The sequence below is a fragment of the Musa acuminata genome, chromosome BXJ2-10 (genome assembly GCF_036884655.1).
Source record: "Musa acuminata AAA Group cultivar baxijiao chromosome BXJ2-10, Cavendish_Baxijiao_AAA, whole genome shotgun sequence".
Lineage (NCBI taxonomy): Eukaryota > Viridiplantae > Streptophyta > Magnoliopsida > Zingiberales > Musaceae > Musa > Musa acuminata.
The window spans coordinates 34,716,956-34,734,677 of record NC_088347.1 but is presented as its reverse complement, the minus strand read 5'-3'; the positions used below and the strand labels follow the sequence as shown (position 1 = coordinate 34,734,677).

The window sequence follows — 17,722 nt, the reverse complement described above, 5'->3', positions numbered from 1 at the left end:
GATTTCCTCGAAACACACCTGATCAAAATGAGAAGGGTCCTCCTCTTCTGCTTCGGTCAACGTTGTTTGGCCGCCACACGTGCAAAATGGTCGCGCCGGAAGGTCCTCCTTCCAGCGCACGTTTCCTCCTTTGGAAGTCAACCCAGACACCTACCTTGTGTCGGATTTTGAAGCTTATCGTACATATCCGTGTTGAAAACAGTCGTCCTAACTATTTTTGGACTGGACGAATCTTAATTAGAGTCGGAGTCTATCTTAAACAACGAGGGTTTCCATGGATTATGAGGTCGGCATCCAAATCCGGAACGCTTTGGTGCTCTATTTTTGACGGTCAAACACAGAGGACAGCTACGAATTCCAACTCCTCGGACGCGTCAAACTCGTCGCAGGATCTCTATATGTTCTATGCCTCTTCGTCTCGATTCGCTTCGTCGGCTCAACTCATGCAAGCCTTCATCCTTCCCTCTATCTAAACCTCTTCTACACCATCCTGTCGCTTCAACCACTGCGATACAGATCCGCCGCATGGTAGGTTGATCACAGCACAATGCCGATCGATATGTTTTCCTGCCTTCTTCGTTCACTATCGCGATATCTCTTCTCTGCAGGCAAACGACATGGACGGCATCAACTACGAAGAGGTCAGCAGCCGGAAGCTTGTTTATCTCTCCCTCTCTGTTCTTTTCTTCTGGTCTTGTGTGAAGCTTGATGTGCTGGTTCCAGGAATTCATACTGAATGCTCGAGGGATGAAGCTCTTCACATGTCGATGGTTTCCGGAGTACCGAGACCCCAAAGCTATGATCTTTATTTGTCATGGTACTCTGCAACATGCCTTTCTTCCCCGTTCCTCTTAAGATTAACGATTGTATCGGTCTCTCATTTGTGGTGCTTCTTCTCGTTTTTAGGGTATGCCATGGAGTGCAGCATCTCGATGAGAGGTGATGACAATGAATTCTTTTACTGGTGATCTTTTGGTTCGGAACGACATGTGTGCTTTCATGTTGCTGCAGGCACCGGAACGCAGCTTGCAAAGGCAGGTTATGCGGTGTACGGCATCGACTACGAGGGACACGGGAAGTCTTCTGGATTGCAAGGCTTCGTCCCCATGTTCGACGAGCTTGTGAACGACGTTTCCGAGCATTTCACGAGCATATGTGGTGAGCTCAGTGCAGGAAACTATTGCACGAACTGCTTTGCTTCCGTGCGCTGACTCTTTCTGTGCCATGTCTGTTTCAGAGAGAAGAGAGAACAAAACGTTGATGAGATATCTACTTGGGGAGTCCATGGGAGGAGCTGTGGCCCTCCACCTGCACCGGAAGGAGCCCACGTTTTGGGATGGCGCAGTTCTGGTGGCTCCAATGTGCAAGGTCACATTTCCCCGACCGATGAACTCGTGAGTTGTGTCTGCGGTGTAGATGTTTATGTGGTTTGAATCTTTGACAGATTTCAGAAGAAATGAAACCAAATCCATTGGTGATCTTCATATTGAAGTTGCTGGGTAAGCTCTTCCCAACCTGGAAGATAGTTCCTAGCAAGGACATCATCGACAAGGCTGTCAAAAACCCAGAATGGAGAATGGAGGTGAGGAACGCTCCCTGAGATTTCTTTTTGTCAACTCTGCGATGCCTTTTGTCAACCATTTCGATTGCGATTTGTGTTGTCGCAGATCCGAAACAATCCCTACTGCTACAAGGGAAAGCCTCGGCTGCAGACTGGAATTGAACTGCTCAAAGCTAGCTTAGACATACAGACTAGTCTCGAGGAGGTAATTCCCGTTCCATATCTTCTACTACAGTGTAAGCCTTCCATGGTGGGTTGTGCTGCTGATGACTCCTTTGCTTGAGCTGGTTCAGGTGTCACTGCCCTTCCTAATCGTTCATGGCGGAGATGACAGCGTTACGGATCCATCGGTCAGCCAATCCTTGTACGAATCAGCATATAGCGACGACAGGTCCTTCAAGCTTTATCCTGGGATGTGGCACGCGCTGACATCCGGTGAGCCACAGGAAAACATCGATCTAGTGTTCTCTGATATCATCGCATGGCTCGATGAGAGGACGATCCCCTGCAGCTCCAGAACGGAGAGAGAACACAAGATCGGCCATGACCACCCCAAACTCCGATTGTCTTGATCGCAAAGTCGAAGCCATAGACATGAACAAGGATTTTTGTCCTTGGTGGTGTCCAAGTTAGGATGATTGTGATGGCTTTCACCTTCTGATGTAAACATTAAGCATGCCAATATATGATTCATTACATTGATTGCTTTTCTGGAATTTCTTTGGCGAAATCCAAGGTTGTCATTGATGGAAGGTTTGGCAATGGAGGTGCCTTTGAATTGGTCTGGCTCGGCTGCAGGTTTACATGCATGAAGAAGAAGGGACAACAATGTTGAGCTCACCATTTGCGGAGTTCTTCACTCCAGTTCTTACTTCTACAGAGACTCACAAGCCACGGTAATTGGCATTACCAAAAACAGAGAGGAAAGGAACAATTAGGTCCCATGAAAGCAAGATGACGACGATGATGATGGCAAGAATGGCGGCGACGAAGGCCAGAGCTGAGCATTCTTGACCTTGGAGATGCTGTTTAGAACTCCCGACGCCGTCACTGCTGCGACCACCGTCACCTTCTTCGCTTCAAAATCTATGTCGAACGATGTCACACCTGCATGCCAGCATCAGTACCGCATATGAACAAAGAGATCGAGTCAGAGTAGATCAAAGCCATGCTCAAAACCAGTCTCGCCTTCCATCTTGGAGATGTGCTTCCTGACCTTCCCTTCACAGCCTTTGCAATGCAAAGCCACTCTCAAATGCACAACCTTCGAATGCAGCACAACGTTAGCTAGCATTTGATCTCAGTTGGTAGAAGGTAAACTAAACTTTGCAGTCTCAAACCTGTTCTTTTGACGCAGTAGAAGATGGCAGTCCGAAGACAGCAGGTTCATCTTTCTTGGTAACCTCAGGCGATGACCGGTCTGCCGAGAGAAGAGGCGCAGTCTCCTCGCCGGGGAAAGCGTCGTCATCGTTATCAGTAGGTTTCCTCAAGCTTTTCCTACTCTTTTGGATTCGAGATTTCGTCCTTGTGAGAGCAAGCTTTCCTCGCCGTGGATTTCTCATCAGAGTTCTCAGGTGAGTTGCTGGGGATGCACATGAGAACAGAGGAGCCATAGTACTAGAGAGAGAGAGAGAGAGAGAGAGAGAGAGAGAGATTGTGATTGTGTCCTTATAAGCTTGAACAGAAGATAGAAAGAAGAAAGATCAAAGATGCATGACAGAGATCAAATCAATCGACGTGTTCATCACACTCTCGGATTCGAATGCAATGGCTTCATAGAGACCAGTCAAACGGCTACCCAAACAACACAGAGCAGCTCCTTACCAAGCTGGCGAGATCCGACATTCCTTGCAGCGACAGGAATAAACAATCATCGACTACTTCCCACATGCAGAAGCTGTTCTTCCCTCACGTGATCTCAACTGAAGGAAGAACAGAGCAAAACCTTATTCATTGGAGCGTGCTCTGCTTCAGCATCGCAGCAGAGTAAGTATCAGATTCGATGAACACCACCTTATCCATTACCTTATTACTGTACTAGCCGGAACAGATAAGATTTTGTGTGTCATATGCCATCTTTGAAGCTCATGATTTCCACAACATCAGTCAAACAAGTCTATGATATGATTATTTAGCAGGGGGTTGATGATGATCCACACATCTTGAAGAATATTGCTACTGAAAGTTCAGTGCCACAGATGACTCTCAGTCCATTTTTTCATTGATTTCAGGAATAACAATCATGGCTGGAGGACAAGAAATGGATCCACTGAATATTAATGCAAAATAATTTCACCAACAAAATCTTCTGAGACTCTACATGTGTGGGCAGCAAAAGAGAATGGCAAAAAAATGGCAGCTTGACATACAAACAATCCTAAATTTCCCCTGTGAGGGGCTTTATTTCTCTCACTACTCCCCCTATTGCTTTCTTCAAGCATTTCACAGAAACTTTACACTCTCAACCTAATGTTTTCAAATGTAAACTATACAACAAACACAGCATAACAAAATGACTGTCTCCCATATGGTCTTGAACAGATGCTGGACTTGATCACCCAGACAACCAAACAAGGATGGGTGCATGAGTAATGACTCCTGTGAACTGGCCATCACAACAAACCCTGTGTGATATCATGACTTCTATAAACTAGTAATTCCAGCTGCCTGACCTGGAATTTGGAACAATTGCCAAACTTTACTGCCAATCGAAAAGCTGGCATTGTTGCTGCAGACTTCATCTCTTGGGCCACCTGAAATGGCATGACTCATTTGCTGTAGATCACTCACTGAAACATCTTGCACAGGATGTCATGAGAATCCTGTGAACAACATCTTAAACCGCCTGATCTGGAATTGGCATGACTGTACTCAACTTCACTGCCAGTTGCAGATTGCCTCGTATGCGGTTGCTGACGAACCGATGCACAAGCACCTGGGTAGCAAGCATGCGTCCTCATCGGTACATGAAGACGATTCCATTTGGTCTTATAAGAACCATCAAACAATGGGAATTGACGGACGACAACATTGAGCTGTTGAACAACTCACCACAGCCGACACCCTATTCATAATATGACACTTGGACTCATCAATTAACAGGGAATCCACTTGGAAAAATCTAGATATTGCCTCTCTCACTTTTACTAGCAAAAAGCCATTTAACCTAGGATGAACTCCGAAACAAGTTCACCTAGAAGTTCCTCCTGCAGCATCTCCCCTATCTCTTTTCCTATCCCATCAATGTCATCTTCTAAATCTAACCATTTTGGGTCCAGGACCTTTGCCTCTGCATTTCCTGTGAAAAGTTCTTTACGTTTTCTGACTAAAATTTGCCAGGCCTTCTGAGCAAGTCCTTGCAAACCCCACACAGGCCCAACCATACGAGTAGAATTAACCCATGGATGCAGACACGGGGCAAGGCTCTCAACCAGGATGGAGTTTATAAGATCAAAAAGTAGCTTTCTCTCGGAACTTGACCATAAGGCAAGCTTGTTGTACTTCTTTTCAAGCTTTCCAAACACATCTGTGCACATGTCATACTCCAGCAAGTCACTTGCATCGTAAAGCCTCCCTTTCTTGGCGTCATCAATACCAGACTCGATCAGCATGTCAAGAACGTATGAGAAGTCCCTCTCCTCTTCATCCCTGAACTCTCCCAAATCCTTATTCTTTTGAAGGGACTGAAAATTATTGACATTAGGTAATTTAAGAAAAGCTGAGTAATTCTCACACGTAACTTCTGAATTTGACTTGGCTATTTGGAACTGCATGCATATTTCTGCAATAAAAAGATTGTAAAAGATGTGCCTACAGTAATTCTCAGACAAATAAAAAGGTTTTTTTTATTAGTCATGGATATCTGCAATCTAAGGACATCACAAACCTGAATTATCTTCCATCGATGGAAATTCTTGTGCATATATCAAATTCAGTTGTACAGCTTGTTTATTACTAGCCAAAGGCTGTGGCTGTGTTTCTGTTCCACCCTTGAAGATAGGAAGGCAAACTGATGAAGGTTGGTCAGATGATGTTTCCTGAATGCAATTTGTTTACCTTTTAATACAAAGATGATGAAATAGATATATTTGGCATTCAAAATTCGTATCACGATTTAAACTCAAATCTTTTTCAATTCCAAGGACAAAGAAGAAGATATGCTCACTTCACATAATAAGTGAAGAGTAGAAATCAATGCACAGTATACATGATGTTGATTGTTCTATTTTAGGAAAAATCGCATATGAGCAAAGAGAAAGAACAAGAGATATGAAAGATAACAAGGAAATTAAAGTGACTCGGAATATATTCAGGGGAAGCATACCTTTTAGTATTGAACTTAAGGAAAAGAAATTATTGTGTTCATTTCAATCTAGAACAGGCGACATCATGTTTATGTTCCCAATCATGCACTTCTCTTAAATATAAACAGTTGTTTGGTAAACCACTACAAAGATAAAATCGATTACATGGATTGTAGAAAATCCAATGATTAAGGGATTCTGAATCCCATAATTAAGGGGATCTAACCCTAATTTTGGGCCACTCAATCAGTATCAAATCAGCCCATATTATAGGAAATGAATTAGAATGAAACATTGTATGAAATCAATTTCATTAGTTGCACAGGTTGTAATCAGTGAATGTCTTCCTTTGTATACAGAAAAAGATCAATGAATGAGAAAAATTATATTCTCGTGTTCTGGTATTAAAGATTGGTTCCTACAGAAATCGTTTTTCTTCTTTCTTTCAGCCCTAATTGCTAAAAGTCTTTTCCTCCATTTTGCCACTCTTCAGATCAACCCCAACTATTTCTTCTTTGTTATTTGTTTGTGAGGAACCTACGCTACTATGTCTAGAGGAGAAAATATGAAACTAATGCTTCCATCTCCAACAAACAACCTAGGTGGCAATCCATCATTGCTGATTACAACACATAAACTCAACGAAAATAACTTTCTTTGTTGGTCTCAGTCCATAAAGTTGTATATTCGAGGAAGGAGAAAGATCGGCTATTTGACTAGATCAACGACACCTGCAAAGGATGATCCCAAATTCGAAGTATGAAATTATGAAAATTCAATGACCATATCATCGTTGATAAATTCTATGGAATTAAAAATTGGCCAAACATATATGTTTTTACCAACAACAAAGGAGTTATGGGATGTTGTGGTTAAAACATATTTAGATATGGGGAGAATCAACCGAAGTATTTGAGATTACAAACAAGATCAGAGAGCTTAAATAAGGATGATTTTTGCAATAAACCAAGACACACAAGAGAAACTTACAGGAAGATACATGGAAAACCAGCAAACTGGAAGAACAATCGAGTTCTAGATAAGGCTAACAATCAAGGATTTCAAGTAGACAATCAATCTGCCACCACCTCTAAAGGAGCCAAAACGCCTCATTTCAGTAAGGAACAAATTAAGCAACTATTTGAGTTTCTGAACCAATCCCAAAATCCTAATCCTTCTCTTTCATCATCTTGCTCTTTGGCCAAGAAAGGTAATTGTTTCATAGCTTTGTCTGCTTCTTTTGGTCTTAAGACTCCTTGGATCATAGATTCAAGTGCAACAGGCCATAACGACTAGCCTTTCACACTTGTTTTCCTCCTACACACCTTGTCTTGGAAACTCTAAATTAAAAGTTGCTAATGGATCACTTTCTTTTATATCAGGAAAATGCACAATTACAATTTCAGATTCCTTTGTATTATATTTTGTGCTTCATGTTCCCAACTTGTCTTGTAACTTGTTATCTCTTTGCATTCTGTTGCTAAATTCTTTTCTTCTCACTGTGAATTTCAGGACCTGTATTTGGGGAAGACGATTGGCAGTGTTAAAGAGAGTGGAGAACTTTACTATCTTGAAGATGATGCTACTTGGAATGGACAAGCTCAGTTGACAATAAATACTAACACTCCTATTAGTAGTGAAATAATGTTGTGGCAATATAGACTAGGGCACCCAAGTCTTCCTTACTTGCAAAAGTTTTTACCTTCATTGTTCAGAAACAATAATAGTTTTATATTTTAAATTTTTAATATGAAATTTGTCAGTTTGCTAAGCACCATCACACTGTTTTTCCTTTTCAACCTTGAAAAGAATCCAAACTATTTAGTCTTATACATAGTGACATTTATGGTCCTTCTAAAGTGACAAATCTAACTAGAACCAAGTGGTTTATAACATTTATTGATGATCATACAAGAGCATGTTGGGTTTACCTCTTAAAAGAAAATTCTGATGCTGAAAAAACTTTCAAGAACTTTCATACCATGATCCAGAATCAATTCCAAGCAAAAATACAAGTTTTGAAAATTAACAATGGCAGAGAATACCTTAATACCGTTCTTGATTCCTACTTGTTAGAGCATGGAATAATCAACCAGTCTACATGTGTTGATAGCCTCCAACAAAATGGTATTACAGAACCAAAAAAAAAAAAAAGGACACCTACTTGAAAGATCATGCTCTCTTTTATTTACCAGTTTTGTTCCTAAATATCTTTGGGAAGATGTTATTCTTACTGCTTTATATTTGATTAATTGAATGCTTATAAAAATATTTAATTCTCAAACATCTCTTAATCGTTTATCCTCCATTTATCCACATGTGAAATTGCTTAACTCTCTTCTACAGAAGGTATTTAGATGCATTACTTTTATCCATATTCATAACCATCATTAAAGTAAGCTTGAACCTCGTGCATTAAAGTGTGTTCATTGGCTACTCCCTGACTCAAAAGGGTTACAAATGCTATGATCCTATATCGAAAAAAATATTTGTCATTATAGATGTCACATTCTTTGAAAACCAAACATATTTCCAAAAAATTCATCTTCAGGGAGAAAATTCTACCCAAGAATATCGTTTTTGGGAACTGTCTTTACCAATCCTTATTTTCTTATCAGATTCATCTCTACTTTCACTCTACCAAGCCTACCAAGCCAACAATTAACTAGTCCTATTGATACTCCTGAATCCAAATCTCCAACACCATAACTCAAATCTCCAACGCCACAACATGCTATTGGACAATCTAGTTCAAGGGGAGATATCATTATGATTGCACTTGAGCTTCATGTGTATTCATGACGGCGAGATCTAGAAAAGGTCGATGTTTACCCTCCTAAGTATTGCCAAGAGTTTGAACCGATAGCGGATCTAGACATTGATAGAGGTAACGCTATTCCTTTATCAAATCTTGATGTTCCCATTACCATTAGAAAAGTAATTAGATCTTGTACGATATATCCTATATCTAAATATGTGTCATATCATAGATTGTCTCCAACCTTTAAAGCTTTTACAACTCACTTGTTTGGTATAGAAATTCTAAAAAATATACAGAATGCTATATTAATTCCATAATGGAGAGTAGCAGTTATGGAGGAGATGAGAGATCTTCAAAAGAATAATACTTGGAGTCAAGGTTTTTAATATCGTTCCGTATTGCCTGGTACGGGCGATACGTATCGGTCCGCCAGTTGATCGACACGCGAACTGCCTACTACTGGGCGGTATTAGGTATTTAGCTATGGCAATGTGAGGCAAAGAAGAAGAGGACATTCGAAGAAGAGGGAAAAGCATCATAGAAGAGAGAGAAGCATCGAGTGACGACGGCGAGGTGAGGGGAGGAAGAAGAGGGCGTTCGAAAAAGAAGGGGAAGCATCAAGAAAGAGGGCGAAGCATCGAGAAAGAGGACCGTAGAGTCACTGATGCGCCATCACCAACGTCTCGATGAACCTAAGCCCATCGAACCTTGGCGCAAACTTGTCTTCCACGCCCTTTCTCGATCTCGATCTCGATCTGGCACCGCCCTCCCTGGATGATCCCGATTCCAATCCTTGTCGATCAATTCATCGGTCGACCAACACGAAAGATTTAATCCCCTATCAAGAACCAAGAGGTAATGACGAGGAGCTGGAGGCGCAGGGATAGGGGGAGGCGACGACAAGAGCAACAGAAGAGGCGTCTGCAAGGAAGGCGACAAAGACCCCGAAACCTTTGTAACCCTTCCAAAGGCCGCAATCGAAGGGTTTCTCCTCCCCACCTCCACGAGGAATGGTTTCTTCTCCCCACTTCCTTGACGTCGAAGGCCGTAATCAAGGCGACGAGGAGAATAAGGAAGGCTAAGGGTTTGGAGAGAGCAGCGGGCTTACCTACCTAAAATTATAATTTATATCTTTTTTTTAGGTGTACCACTCGGTATACCATGATATACCATTTGGTACCCCATATTGTATTGTACCAAGCAAAGTTCAATACATCGGTACGATATAAGATTAAAAACCTTGCTTGAAGTATGGTGCATCTACCAAAGGGGAAGAATCCAATGGGATGCAAATGAGTGTTTGCTGTTAATTATAAGACATATTGTTCTATTGAAAGATACAAAGCCAGATTGGTTGCAAAAGGATTTACTCAAACATATGGTATTGACTACCATTCAACATTTGCTCTAGTTGCAAAACTAAATCCTATTCGAGTATTGTTATCTCTTGCAGCTAATTTTGAATGCCCTTTACATCAATTAGATGTGAAAAATATCTCTCGAAATGGAGAACTAAGGGAAGAAGTATACATGGATCTACCACTCGGCTTTGAGAATTTGTATGGCTCGAATACGGTGTGCAAGCTGAGAATATCGCTTTATGGTTTCAAGCAATCACCATGTGCATGGTTTGAGAGGTTCACAAGGTCAGTTCATGGCCATGGTTACACTCAAAGTCACTCGGACCATATAATATTCTATAAACACTCAAATAAGGGAGATTGCTATTCTTATAGTTTATGTGGATGATATTATCCTAATAGATAATGATCTCTCAGAATTAGAAAAAGTGAAGCATATCTTAGAAAAAGAGTTTGAAACTAAAGATCTTGGACAGTTAAGATATTTCTTGGGAATGAAAATAGCGAGATCAAAGAATGCGATATTTGTTTCATAAAGGAAATATGCCCTAGACCTTTTAAAAAGAACAAGGATGTTTAGTTATAAACCTGTGGACACTCTAATAGATCTCATTCATAAATTGGAATGTCCTTCTCAAAAGAGCCATGGTAGATGCAGTCAAATATCAGAGATTGGTAGGTAAGTTGATTTACCTATCTCATACTCTCCCAGACTTGCACTTGCAGTGAGTATAGTGAGTTAATTTATGCATTCACCACAGAAGGAACATTTAGGGACAGTATATAGGATCCTTAGATAAATGAAAAGGACTCCAAACAAGGGATTGTTATTCAAAAAGGACAATCATATGAGAATTGAGGCTTTCACCGATGTTAGTTGGGCAGGATCAGTAAGTGATAGGAGATCAACTTCAAGATATTGTACATTTGTTGGAGGTAATTTTGTGGCTTTGAGGAGTAAGAGGCATACAGTTATTGCTAGAAGCAGCGCTGAAACAGAGTTCAGAGTAGTAGCACATGGTATTTGCAAATCCTTATGGCTAAAATGCTTTTAAAAGAATTATGAATACTCACTGAAACTCCTATGAGACTATACTATGACAATAAGGCTGCTATCAACATTGCTAATAATCCAGTGTTCTATGATTGAACAAAGCATGTTGAAATAGATCAACATTTCATAAAGGAGATGAAGAAGGAATTGTCTGCATAACTTATATTCCTACAGAGAAGCAACTAGCAAATATTCTTACCAAAAAGCTTCAAAGATCTTCTTATGAGGATCTAACTAGCAAGCTGGGAATGATTGATATCTTCGAGCCGGCTTGAGGGAGAGTGTAGAAAATCTCATGATTAATGGATTCTAAATCTCATAATTAAGGGATTTTATAATCTCATAATTAAGAAAATTTATCCCCTATTTTGGGCCACTCAATCAGTATCAAATCAGCCTATATTATAGGAAATGAATTATAATGAAATATTGTATAGAATTAATCTTCTTAGTTGTACAGGTTGTAATCAGCCTATGTATGTTTTATTTTGTATACAGAAAAGATCAATGAATGAGAAAAACTATATTCTCTTGTGTTCATAGATATTGATGACCAATAAGCAGAAGCTACATATAGATATTAGAAATATACCTCCTAAGAGTACAATACGAACCTTCAAATGATTGCAGGACATTTCCTCATGAAGTGTTGAAATTACATCTGCTGTCACTTCTTGAGCCATATTTCTTTTATTTTTCAACAGCAATTCCATGTCCATACAATTGGAGACAGAGAACATGCCATCAAGATATTCAGTATTGTCAACAGATAACCCAGTAAGGTCTGGCTTGAGTGTTTTTCCACAAGATTCTTTCCTCCACTCCTCTAAGTTCATGTGCATGTCCTGTGGAGGTAGTTTACATACTTCCCCATCAAATGATTGGAGCTTTTTCCTTTCATTTGTAGTGCTTCTCTTTGAAAAACTTCCACCACAAGAACAATCCTTAGATCCCAAGTACATCATATCCTTGCAACCGTGAAAATGACCATAACCAACCTTATGCCTTGCATTGTCAAGTTCCACAACAGATAGTCTTCTAGTATCAGCATTCATGTGCTGTTTCATTAGTTGTTTAACATCTCTGGAAATTTCCATTGAACCCTTTGCCTTAGTAACAACATCTGCCTCATTACTGGACAGTCTCTGCTGATCCCTTCTTTTTGCATGTAATTCCAGAAACCTAGATCTAGTTGCCTGTATTCTGTTATTAAGCTGAACATTTTGAGCATGATTAGGAGACGAAATGCTACTTCCCATGTTATGATACTTCTTAAGACATGGTTCCGAAACAAAAAATTGACTGGGATCAGTATAGGGATCGGTTTTGACTGGATATTGTAAATTTGCTGACCTAACATTACTGCCTGCCTTAAACGAGTGATGAAATAAGCTGGAATTCCATCTATGATCAGTGGACCTTTTGGTCTTCCTCTCGAATCCGCAATACATTTTGCTGCCTTCATATTTAGTACCATCCAAGGATTTAAATTTGGTAATGGATCTTCCATGATGAGAATTCACATTGTGACGATATCTTGTAAATAAAGATTTGGGTTCTTGATTAAATTTCACAAAAAGCTCCTTGTTGAAGTCTTGGTCCTCCAATGCATTGGCAGATTCTTCAGCAGTACTAAGTGTATCATCAATTGAAAAACCCATTTCACCAACAAATTTCTTTCTCGTGAAGTTCAAACCCAGTTCACCTTTTTGAAGGTTTGGATATGTCTTAATAATTGGCTTGGTCTTGTTCTTCTCCATCTTTGATGAACCCATGACTTGAAACGCATTTCTGAATCTCTCTGGTGATGCTGCAAGTGATGGTTGCTGAAAACAACAGTGCTTTGGCATCTGTTGCTTAGGGACTATTCCCCGATCATGCAGTTGATCGAGACCCATTAATTTTTCAATTACGCTTGCTGAGGAGTGACTAATTTCTGATGGCTTTGATATCTTTTGATTCATGTGCACCTTTATTGGTATTCCACTGGTTTGGTGGTATGAAACCTGCCAAGACAGAAGAGCAAATCATGAACGCAGTAATTTTTAGCATGTCAGTATGCTTTGTATAGAACATTACTGAGAACAATGAATTCGACAAAAGAAGAAAAGGGATAACAGGTGCTGCTTGGTTGGTATTGTTAGTACAAGAAAGAATTATATAAATTTGGCAAGCATAGAGTTTCAGATTTTAGATATGATGATGCCATTAAAGATAATTCCATCACATAGAAATTGATCAGGCTGATGTTTTATGGCAATCATTAAAATGAGAGATTATTCCATGTGTGCTAACAGTGCAAAAGAGTACGTAGCCAATTGCTGAATGTATCAGATAGTCAAAGTGTGTAGTAATATAGGTCATGCAGCTTATTTGTTATAGTAATAGGCTGAGAAGGGATATACTGCACTTACAGAATTTTCCTCTCTATGATGGCCACTGTTGCTAGTAGAATCAGATTCTCCATTTAAATAATTCCTTTGTTCAATTAGATGGTCTTGTCCTGAAAGAAAGTTGAACATGTAAGATGACAATCAATATATCACCTCTCATATGTTAAGCAAACATTGCACTCAGCTCTACATATCTTGAGAAGAACATCAAGTTTCAAACTCCCTAGTGGAAAATATCCAAATTCAGACCCTTATGCAGACGGTAAAAAATGAGAACAATTTTATTGAAAAAAAATGCAGGAATGTAATGGTGAGGATATCAGAAGGGTATTCATTTCAATTGTAGAGATTGAAAGGCCTTTTGTTTAACTATGGAAAGTAGAGTCAATTTTTAACTACTGAAACTAGGTTACAAGCTCGGTTTTCCAGGTGATAACAAGTAGTTCTTTTAGCTAATTGGAGCAAGATAATTGTATTCGTTATCTGACCAAACTTTTATGACTAGCATCAGCTTATTCAGATAATGATATCAGTAACCTCATCAAAACTTCTTTTTTGCTAGGATCAGTTCAGTCTCATCAACTGTGTCAACTAGGAACAATTAGCTTAGCAAATTAACTACCAAAAAGCAAGTTTCACAACATGACTTCAGGTGCATCTAAGCTATGATAGAAACTACTTGTGAAATTTATATTCAAACTTCTTGCAACAGAGAAGATAAAACCACCCAGACATGGCATGGAGAAAAATAAGACTATTTTGAGATAGGCCATCTCTTTCAAATGATGATAAACGAAGCCAACGCCAAATTGAGTAGCAAAGCTAGCTGCCTATGCATTTGACACTATCTTGCTTGATAATGACAAGAAAGAGGCACGCAAAGCCGTTTCTACAGCACAATTTTAAGATACCCCAGGAAGTCGGAAACTTCCCAAATTGAAGTACCCAGAAAAAAAAAATCACTTTTTCGCAAATTAATCGCAGAAAGTTCTAAAACTCTCGTCAATAGCTGCTAATGACCAACATAATCATTAGAAAACAATCATATCAGGAAAACTTCTTCGAGCAGTTCGAGAATGGTGCAGCAATTCGGGGGAAAAAGTGATCTTTTTTAGAATCAAAACACGAAACAAGATCAAGAGGGTCTGGTTGATGTCCGTGGCTACTGAAATCCCAGAAGAAGCAAGAACAAAGAACAAACCAGAGATCTAAAACCACATGAACAAGCGCATCGGAAACACACCAAGCCTGTAAGACGGAGGAGCGATCGATCTGCTGGAAGCTCCACCGCAGACCCTATAAGCCCTTTTCCTCCGCGGCCACTCCCCGCTGTGGAAACTCTGCTGCGGACGGTACCAATCGCCTTCCATCCCTTCTCCTCTGTCGAAAAGGCTGGACTTTTTACGAAAGCTTGCAGCTAGATCCCCCCCAAAAAGATCCTCTTTTACGGACGCTCGTTCCCCGAGACGATTAAGACACTAACAGATGCAACGAATCTCGGTCGGGAACGTTATGTAGGGCGTGGAAGGCCGTCTTCCAGGAGTCCAAAAGCTCGAGGAATCCACTTTGGCTTGGAGAGAGAGAGAGACCGAGAGGACGAAGTCAGACCGATCAAAGGGTGGGTTTCAAAGGCTTCCGGAAAAAGCAGACCGATCAAAGGGTGGGTTTCAAAGGCTTCCGGAAAAAGCAGACCGATCAAACGAAGATGGCGGCACGACAAGCAGCAATGGAGAGAGAGAGAGAGTATATATAGCGAGCGAGGGCGGATCGGATGCAGTTATAATTACTGAAACAATTTCCTATAATAAAACTAATTAAAAATTAAATCCTTTTACTTTTTAAAAAATAATTAAGGTAATATTAAATCAATTAATTCAAAATTATGAAAAATAATAATTTAAATGTCAAGATAACCCTAATCGATGTTCTGAGAATATCCCCATATATTTTTTATTTCCTTTTTTTATTTCTTTTTAAGTGCAGAAAAAACAAAATATAACGATATTTCTATCTATCTCGAACTAATGTTGATTTGTGATTGGATGATCGGAGTCAGACATAAGACTTGTCGTTCCACGTCACGCATCACTCCCAAAACGTGGCCATCAAATATCGTGCAAGCCGACATGCCAACAGCTGCTAAAAACACGGACGTCTGGCTCTGTTTGACCCGACTCCACAGATGGCGGCGCGGTTTGACTTGCAACGATCCTCTTCTCTTACTCCTACGTGGATATTAACATCATTCACCCAAATAAAATTAACAATGATCACATAAGTGGGAATGAGATGGTTGACATGTAAGTATGACTTACTGTTATTTTTTATTGTTTAAATATTTTCATGAAAATAGAATAATATTTAATTTCATTTTCCTGATATGTAAATTATATATATATATAGACTATTTATGAGAGCAATAATATCCAATTAAAGAAGACATTATTTTTGTTCAATAAAAAAAGAAAAAAAAAAGGGAAAACGTAGTAGACATAAATAAAGTAATGAGAAGGGTCCCACTCACATGCATTAAAAATGTAACAGTGAATTATTGTGTAAATCAATAAACCTATTTTCTAAATGGTTCAGAATTATTGTGTAAATCAAGAAAAGAAAATAAATGTTACTATGTTATGCATGCATAAACGAAATAAAAATTATATGGTATTTAAAATAAAATAATTTACAATGATCTTATAATCATGGTTATGAATCTAAGTGAGACAAAGTTGGGATGAAAGGTTGATTAATCATCATCAATCTGGCTGCTATTTATTCACCCTCAGCATAAGTAAATGTGGAAATAAAGAGATTAAAATGTAATTAATTTTTAATTTCCGAAAATTATATTATGTCAAATAGGCCACTAAAATAGGGCTCAGCCCAAATCTAGAACTGAACCGGGCCAGTCCATTTCGGCCCAAATTTACTCCTTGCGGCTCATTCCGACCTATAAATGGGGGGCGCGGCGCGACCGACCTCATGTGTCTTTCTCTCACTCTCTGTCAGCGCCAAGTCTTGTTTGATCGCCCAGAAGGTCACGTCTCTCTCAGATCAACTTCTTCGACGAGGTAAGCTCTCCATCTGTGGAGCTTCTTGTTCTCGATTCGTATGTTGCTGTGCTTTATGTTGTCTTTGCCCAGATCTGAAAACCCTCTTCTTGTACAAGTGAATCTGATGATCTGTGATGCTCGGATATCATCTGGTCTTGGATCGTTAGCTTTTAGGTTACGATCGGTGGCCCGAAGCGACCAATATGCTTTGGCTGTCAAGAGATAATGTTTCTCGTTGCCGTGCTATTTTTCCTTTAAGTTGGATCGTTCGATCCATTATCTTCTCTAGATTTTTCAGTGATCTGGAATTAAAGTCTTCTTTAATCTGCAAGTAGGGCATTCTATTGCCGATAATATAACCTTTTCTTTCACTTTTGATGTCTTGTTGGTTAGTTTTCGTTGACCTTATTTGGTCCTTCTTCATCTGCGAAAATCTAAGCAGACAAATTGGCATCGTTCTATTCCTATCTTATGTTATGGTGCTTTCGTTGACCTTATTTTGACTTGTGTGCAGGAGTTCGTCGCTCGGAGAAGAGGAATAACCCCCGACTCCACCTCGGGTGGATCAGGCGAACAACGCCCCGATCCAACCTCGAGCTGACCCAGTCAGGAAACCATGTTGACGATCTTGCGCACTCGGATTGGACCAAGCCGTGCTAATAACTCGGCCACGGCGTGAAGTTGCATAGCTCAACTTATTTAGCAAACAAGATTTTGATCATTATTATATAAATACTATAATCAAATCAAATATTTGATTTAGGAATCAACTTTTACTTCCTTACTTGTCATTATAATTTAGGAAATATTAATATTTATTTTCTTTTTTACCATTATAAATTAGAAAATAATTATTAAGTATTCCAAATAGGATTATATCATATTTATTAGTGTATTAAATAAAAATTTATATTAAATAAATATAAAAATTAAAAAAGAAAGTTTCGGAGGGTTCATCTTCTCCTATTTAAGGGAATGTATTTCTCTCCTTTATTCCCTTGAGGGAAGGAATGAGGAGTTGCATCGTATTGAGGAGAGATAGATTTTTCTATCTTTCTTGAAAAATAAATTTTTTTTATTTTGATTCCTTTAAATGTATAGTTCGAAAATATTTATGAATCCTTTGAATGTAAATTTTTTTATTATATATATAAAAATATATCATCTGAAGTTTTGAAGATATTCTTCCATCCTCTTTCTAAGGTTTTTATTTTTGGATTTAAAATGCAAAAATT

The 17,722-nt window shown here is 39.3% G+C and overlaps 3 protein-coding genes and 1 long non-coding RNA gene across 4 annotated transcripts; 2 read left to right on the top strand and 2 right to left on the bottom strand.

The window, feature by feature from the left end:
* Positions 1–4: 4 nt before the first annotated feature.
* LOC135625361 (caffeoylshikimate esterase-like) lies at positions 5–2,279 on the top strand. The gene is made up of 9 exons (XM_065130067.1): positions 5–528; positions 609–641; positions 724–817; positions 907–939; positions 1,012–1,158; positions 1,238–1,368; positions 1,445–1,582; positions 1,668–1,766; positions 1,855–2,279. The coding sequence occupies exons 1-9, from the start codon at positions 406–408 to the stop codon at positions 2,131–2,133; spliced, it is 1,077 nt and encodes a 358-aa protein (XP_064986139.1). The 5' UTR covers positions 5–405; the 3' UTR covers positions 2,134–2,279.
* Positions 2,280–2,290: 11 nt separating this feature from the next.
* On the bottom strand, positions 2,291–3,697 carry LOC103969319 (protein SODIUM POTASSIUM ROOT DEFECTIVE 3-like). The gene is made up of 3 exons (XM_009382819.3): positions 2,902–3,697; positions 2,750–2,825; positions 2,291–2,668 (listed from the first exon to the last, which is right to left on the bottom strand). Exons 1-3 carry the CDS (start codon positions 3,172–3,174, stop codon positions 2,496–2,498), a joined length of 522 nt encoding a protein of 173 aa, XP_009381094.2. The 5' UTR covers positions 3,175–3,697; the 3' UTR covers positions 2,291–2,495.
* A 111-nt stretch (positions 3,698–3,808) lies between these two features.
* On the bottom strand, positions 3,809–15,139 carry LOC103969317 (uncharacterized). Its single transcript, XM_009382814.3, has 5 exons — positions 14,678–15,139; positions 13,456–13,544; positions 11,656–13,047; positions 5,448–5,598; positions 3,809–5,342 (listed from the first exon to the last, which is right to left on the bottom strand). The coding sequence occupies exons 1-5, from the start codon at positions 14,802–14,804 to the stop codon at positions 4,723–4,725; spliced, it is 2,379 nt and encodes a 792-aa protein (XP_009381089.2). The 5' UTR covers positions 14,805–15,139; the 3' UTR covers positions 3,809–4,722.
* Positions 15,140–16,418: 1,279 nt separating this feature from the next.
* LOC135625956 (uncharacterized) lies at positions 16,419–17,271 on the top strand. The gene is made up of 2 exons (XR_010492215.1): positions 16,419–16,505; positions 17,002–17,271. It is a non-coding gene; the product is annotated as an uncharacterized LOC135625956 (long non-coding RNA).
* Positions 17,272–17,722: the final 451 nt, after the last annotated feature.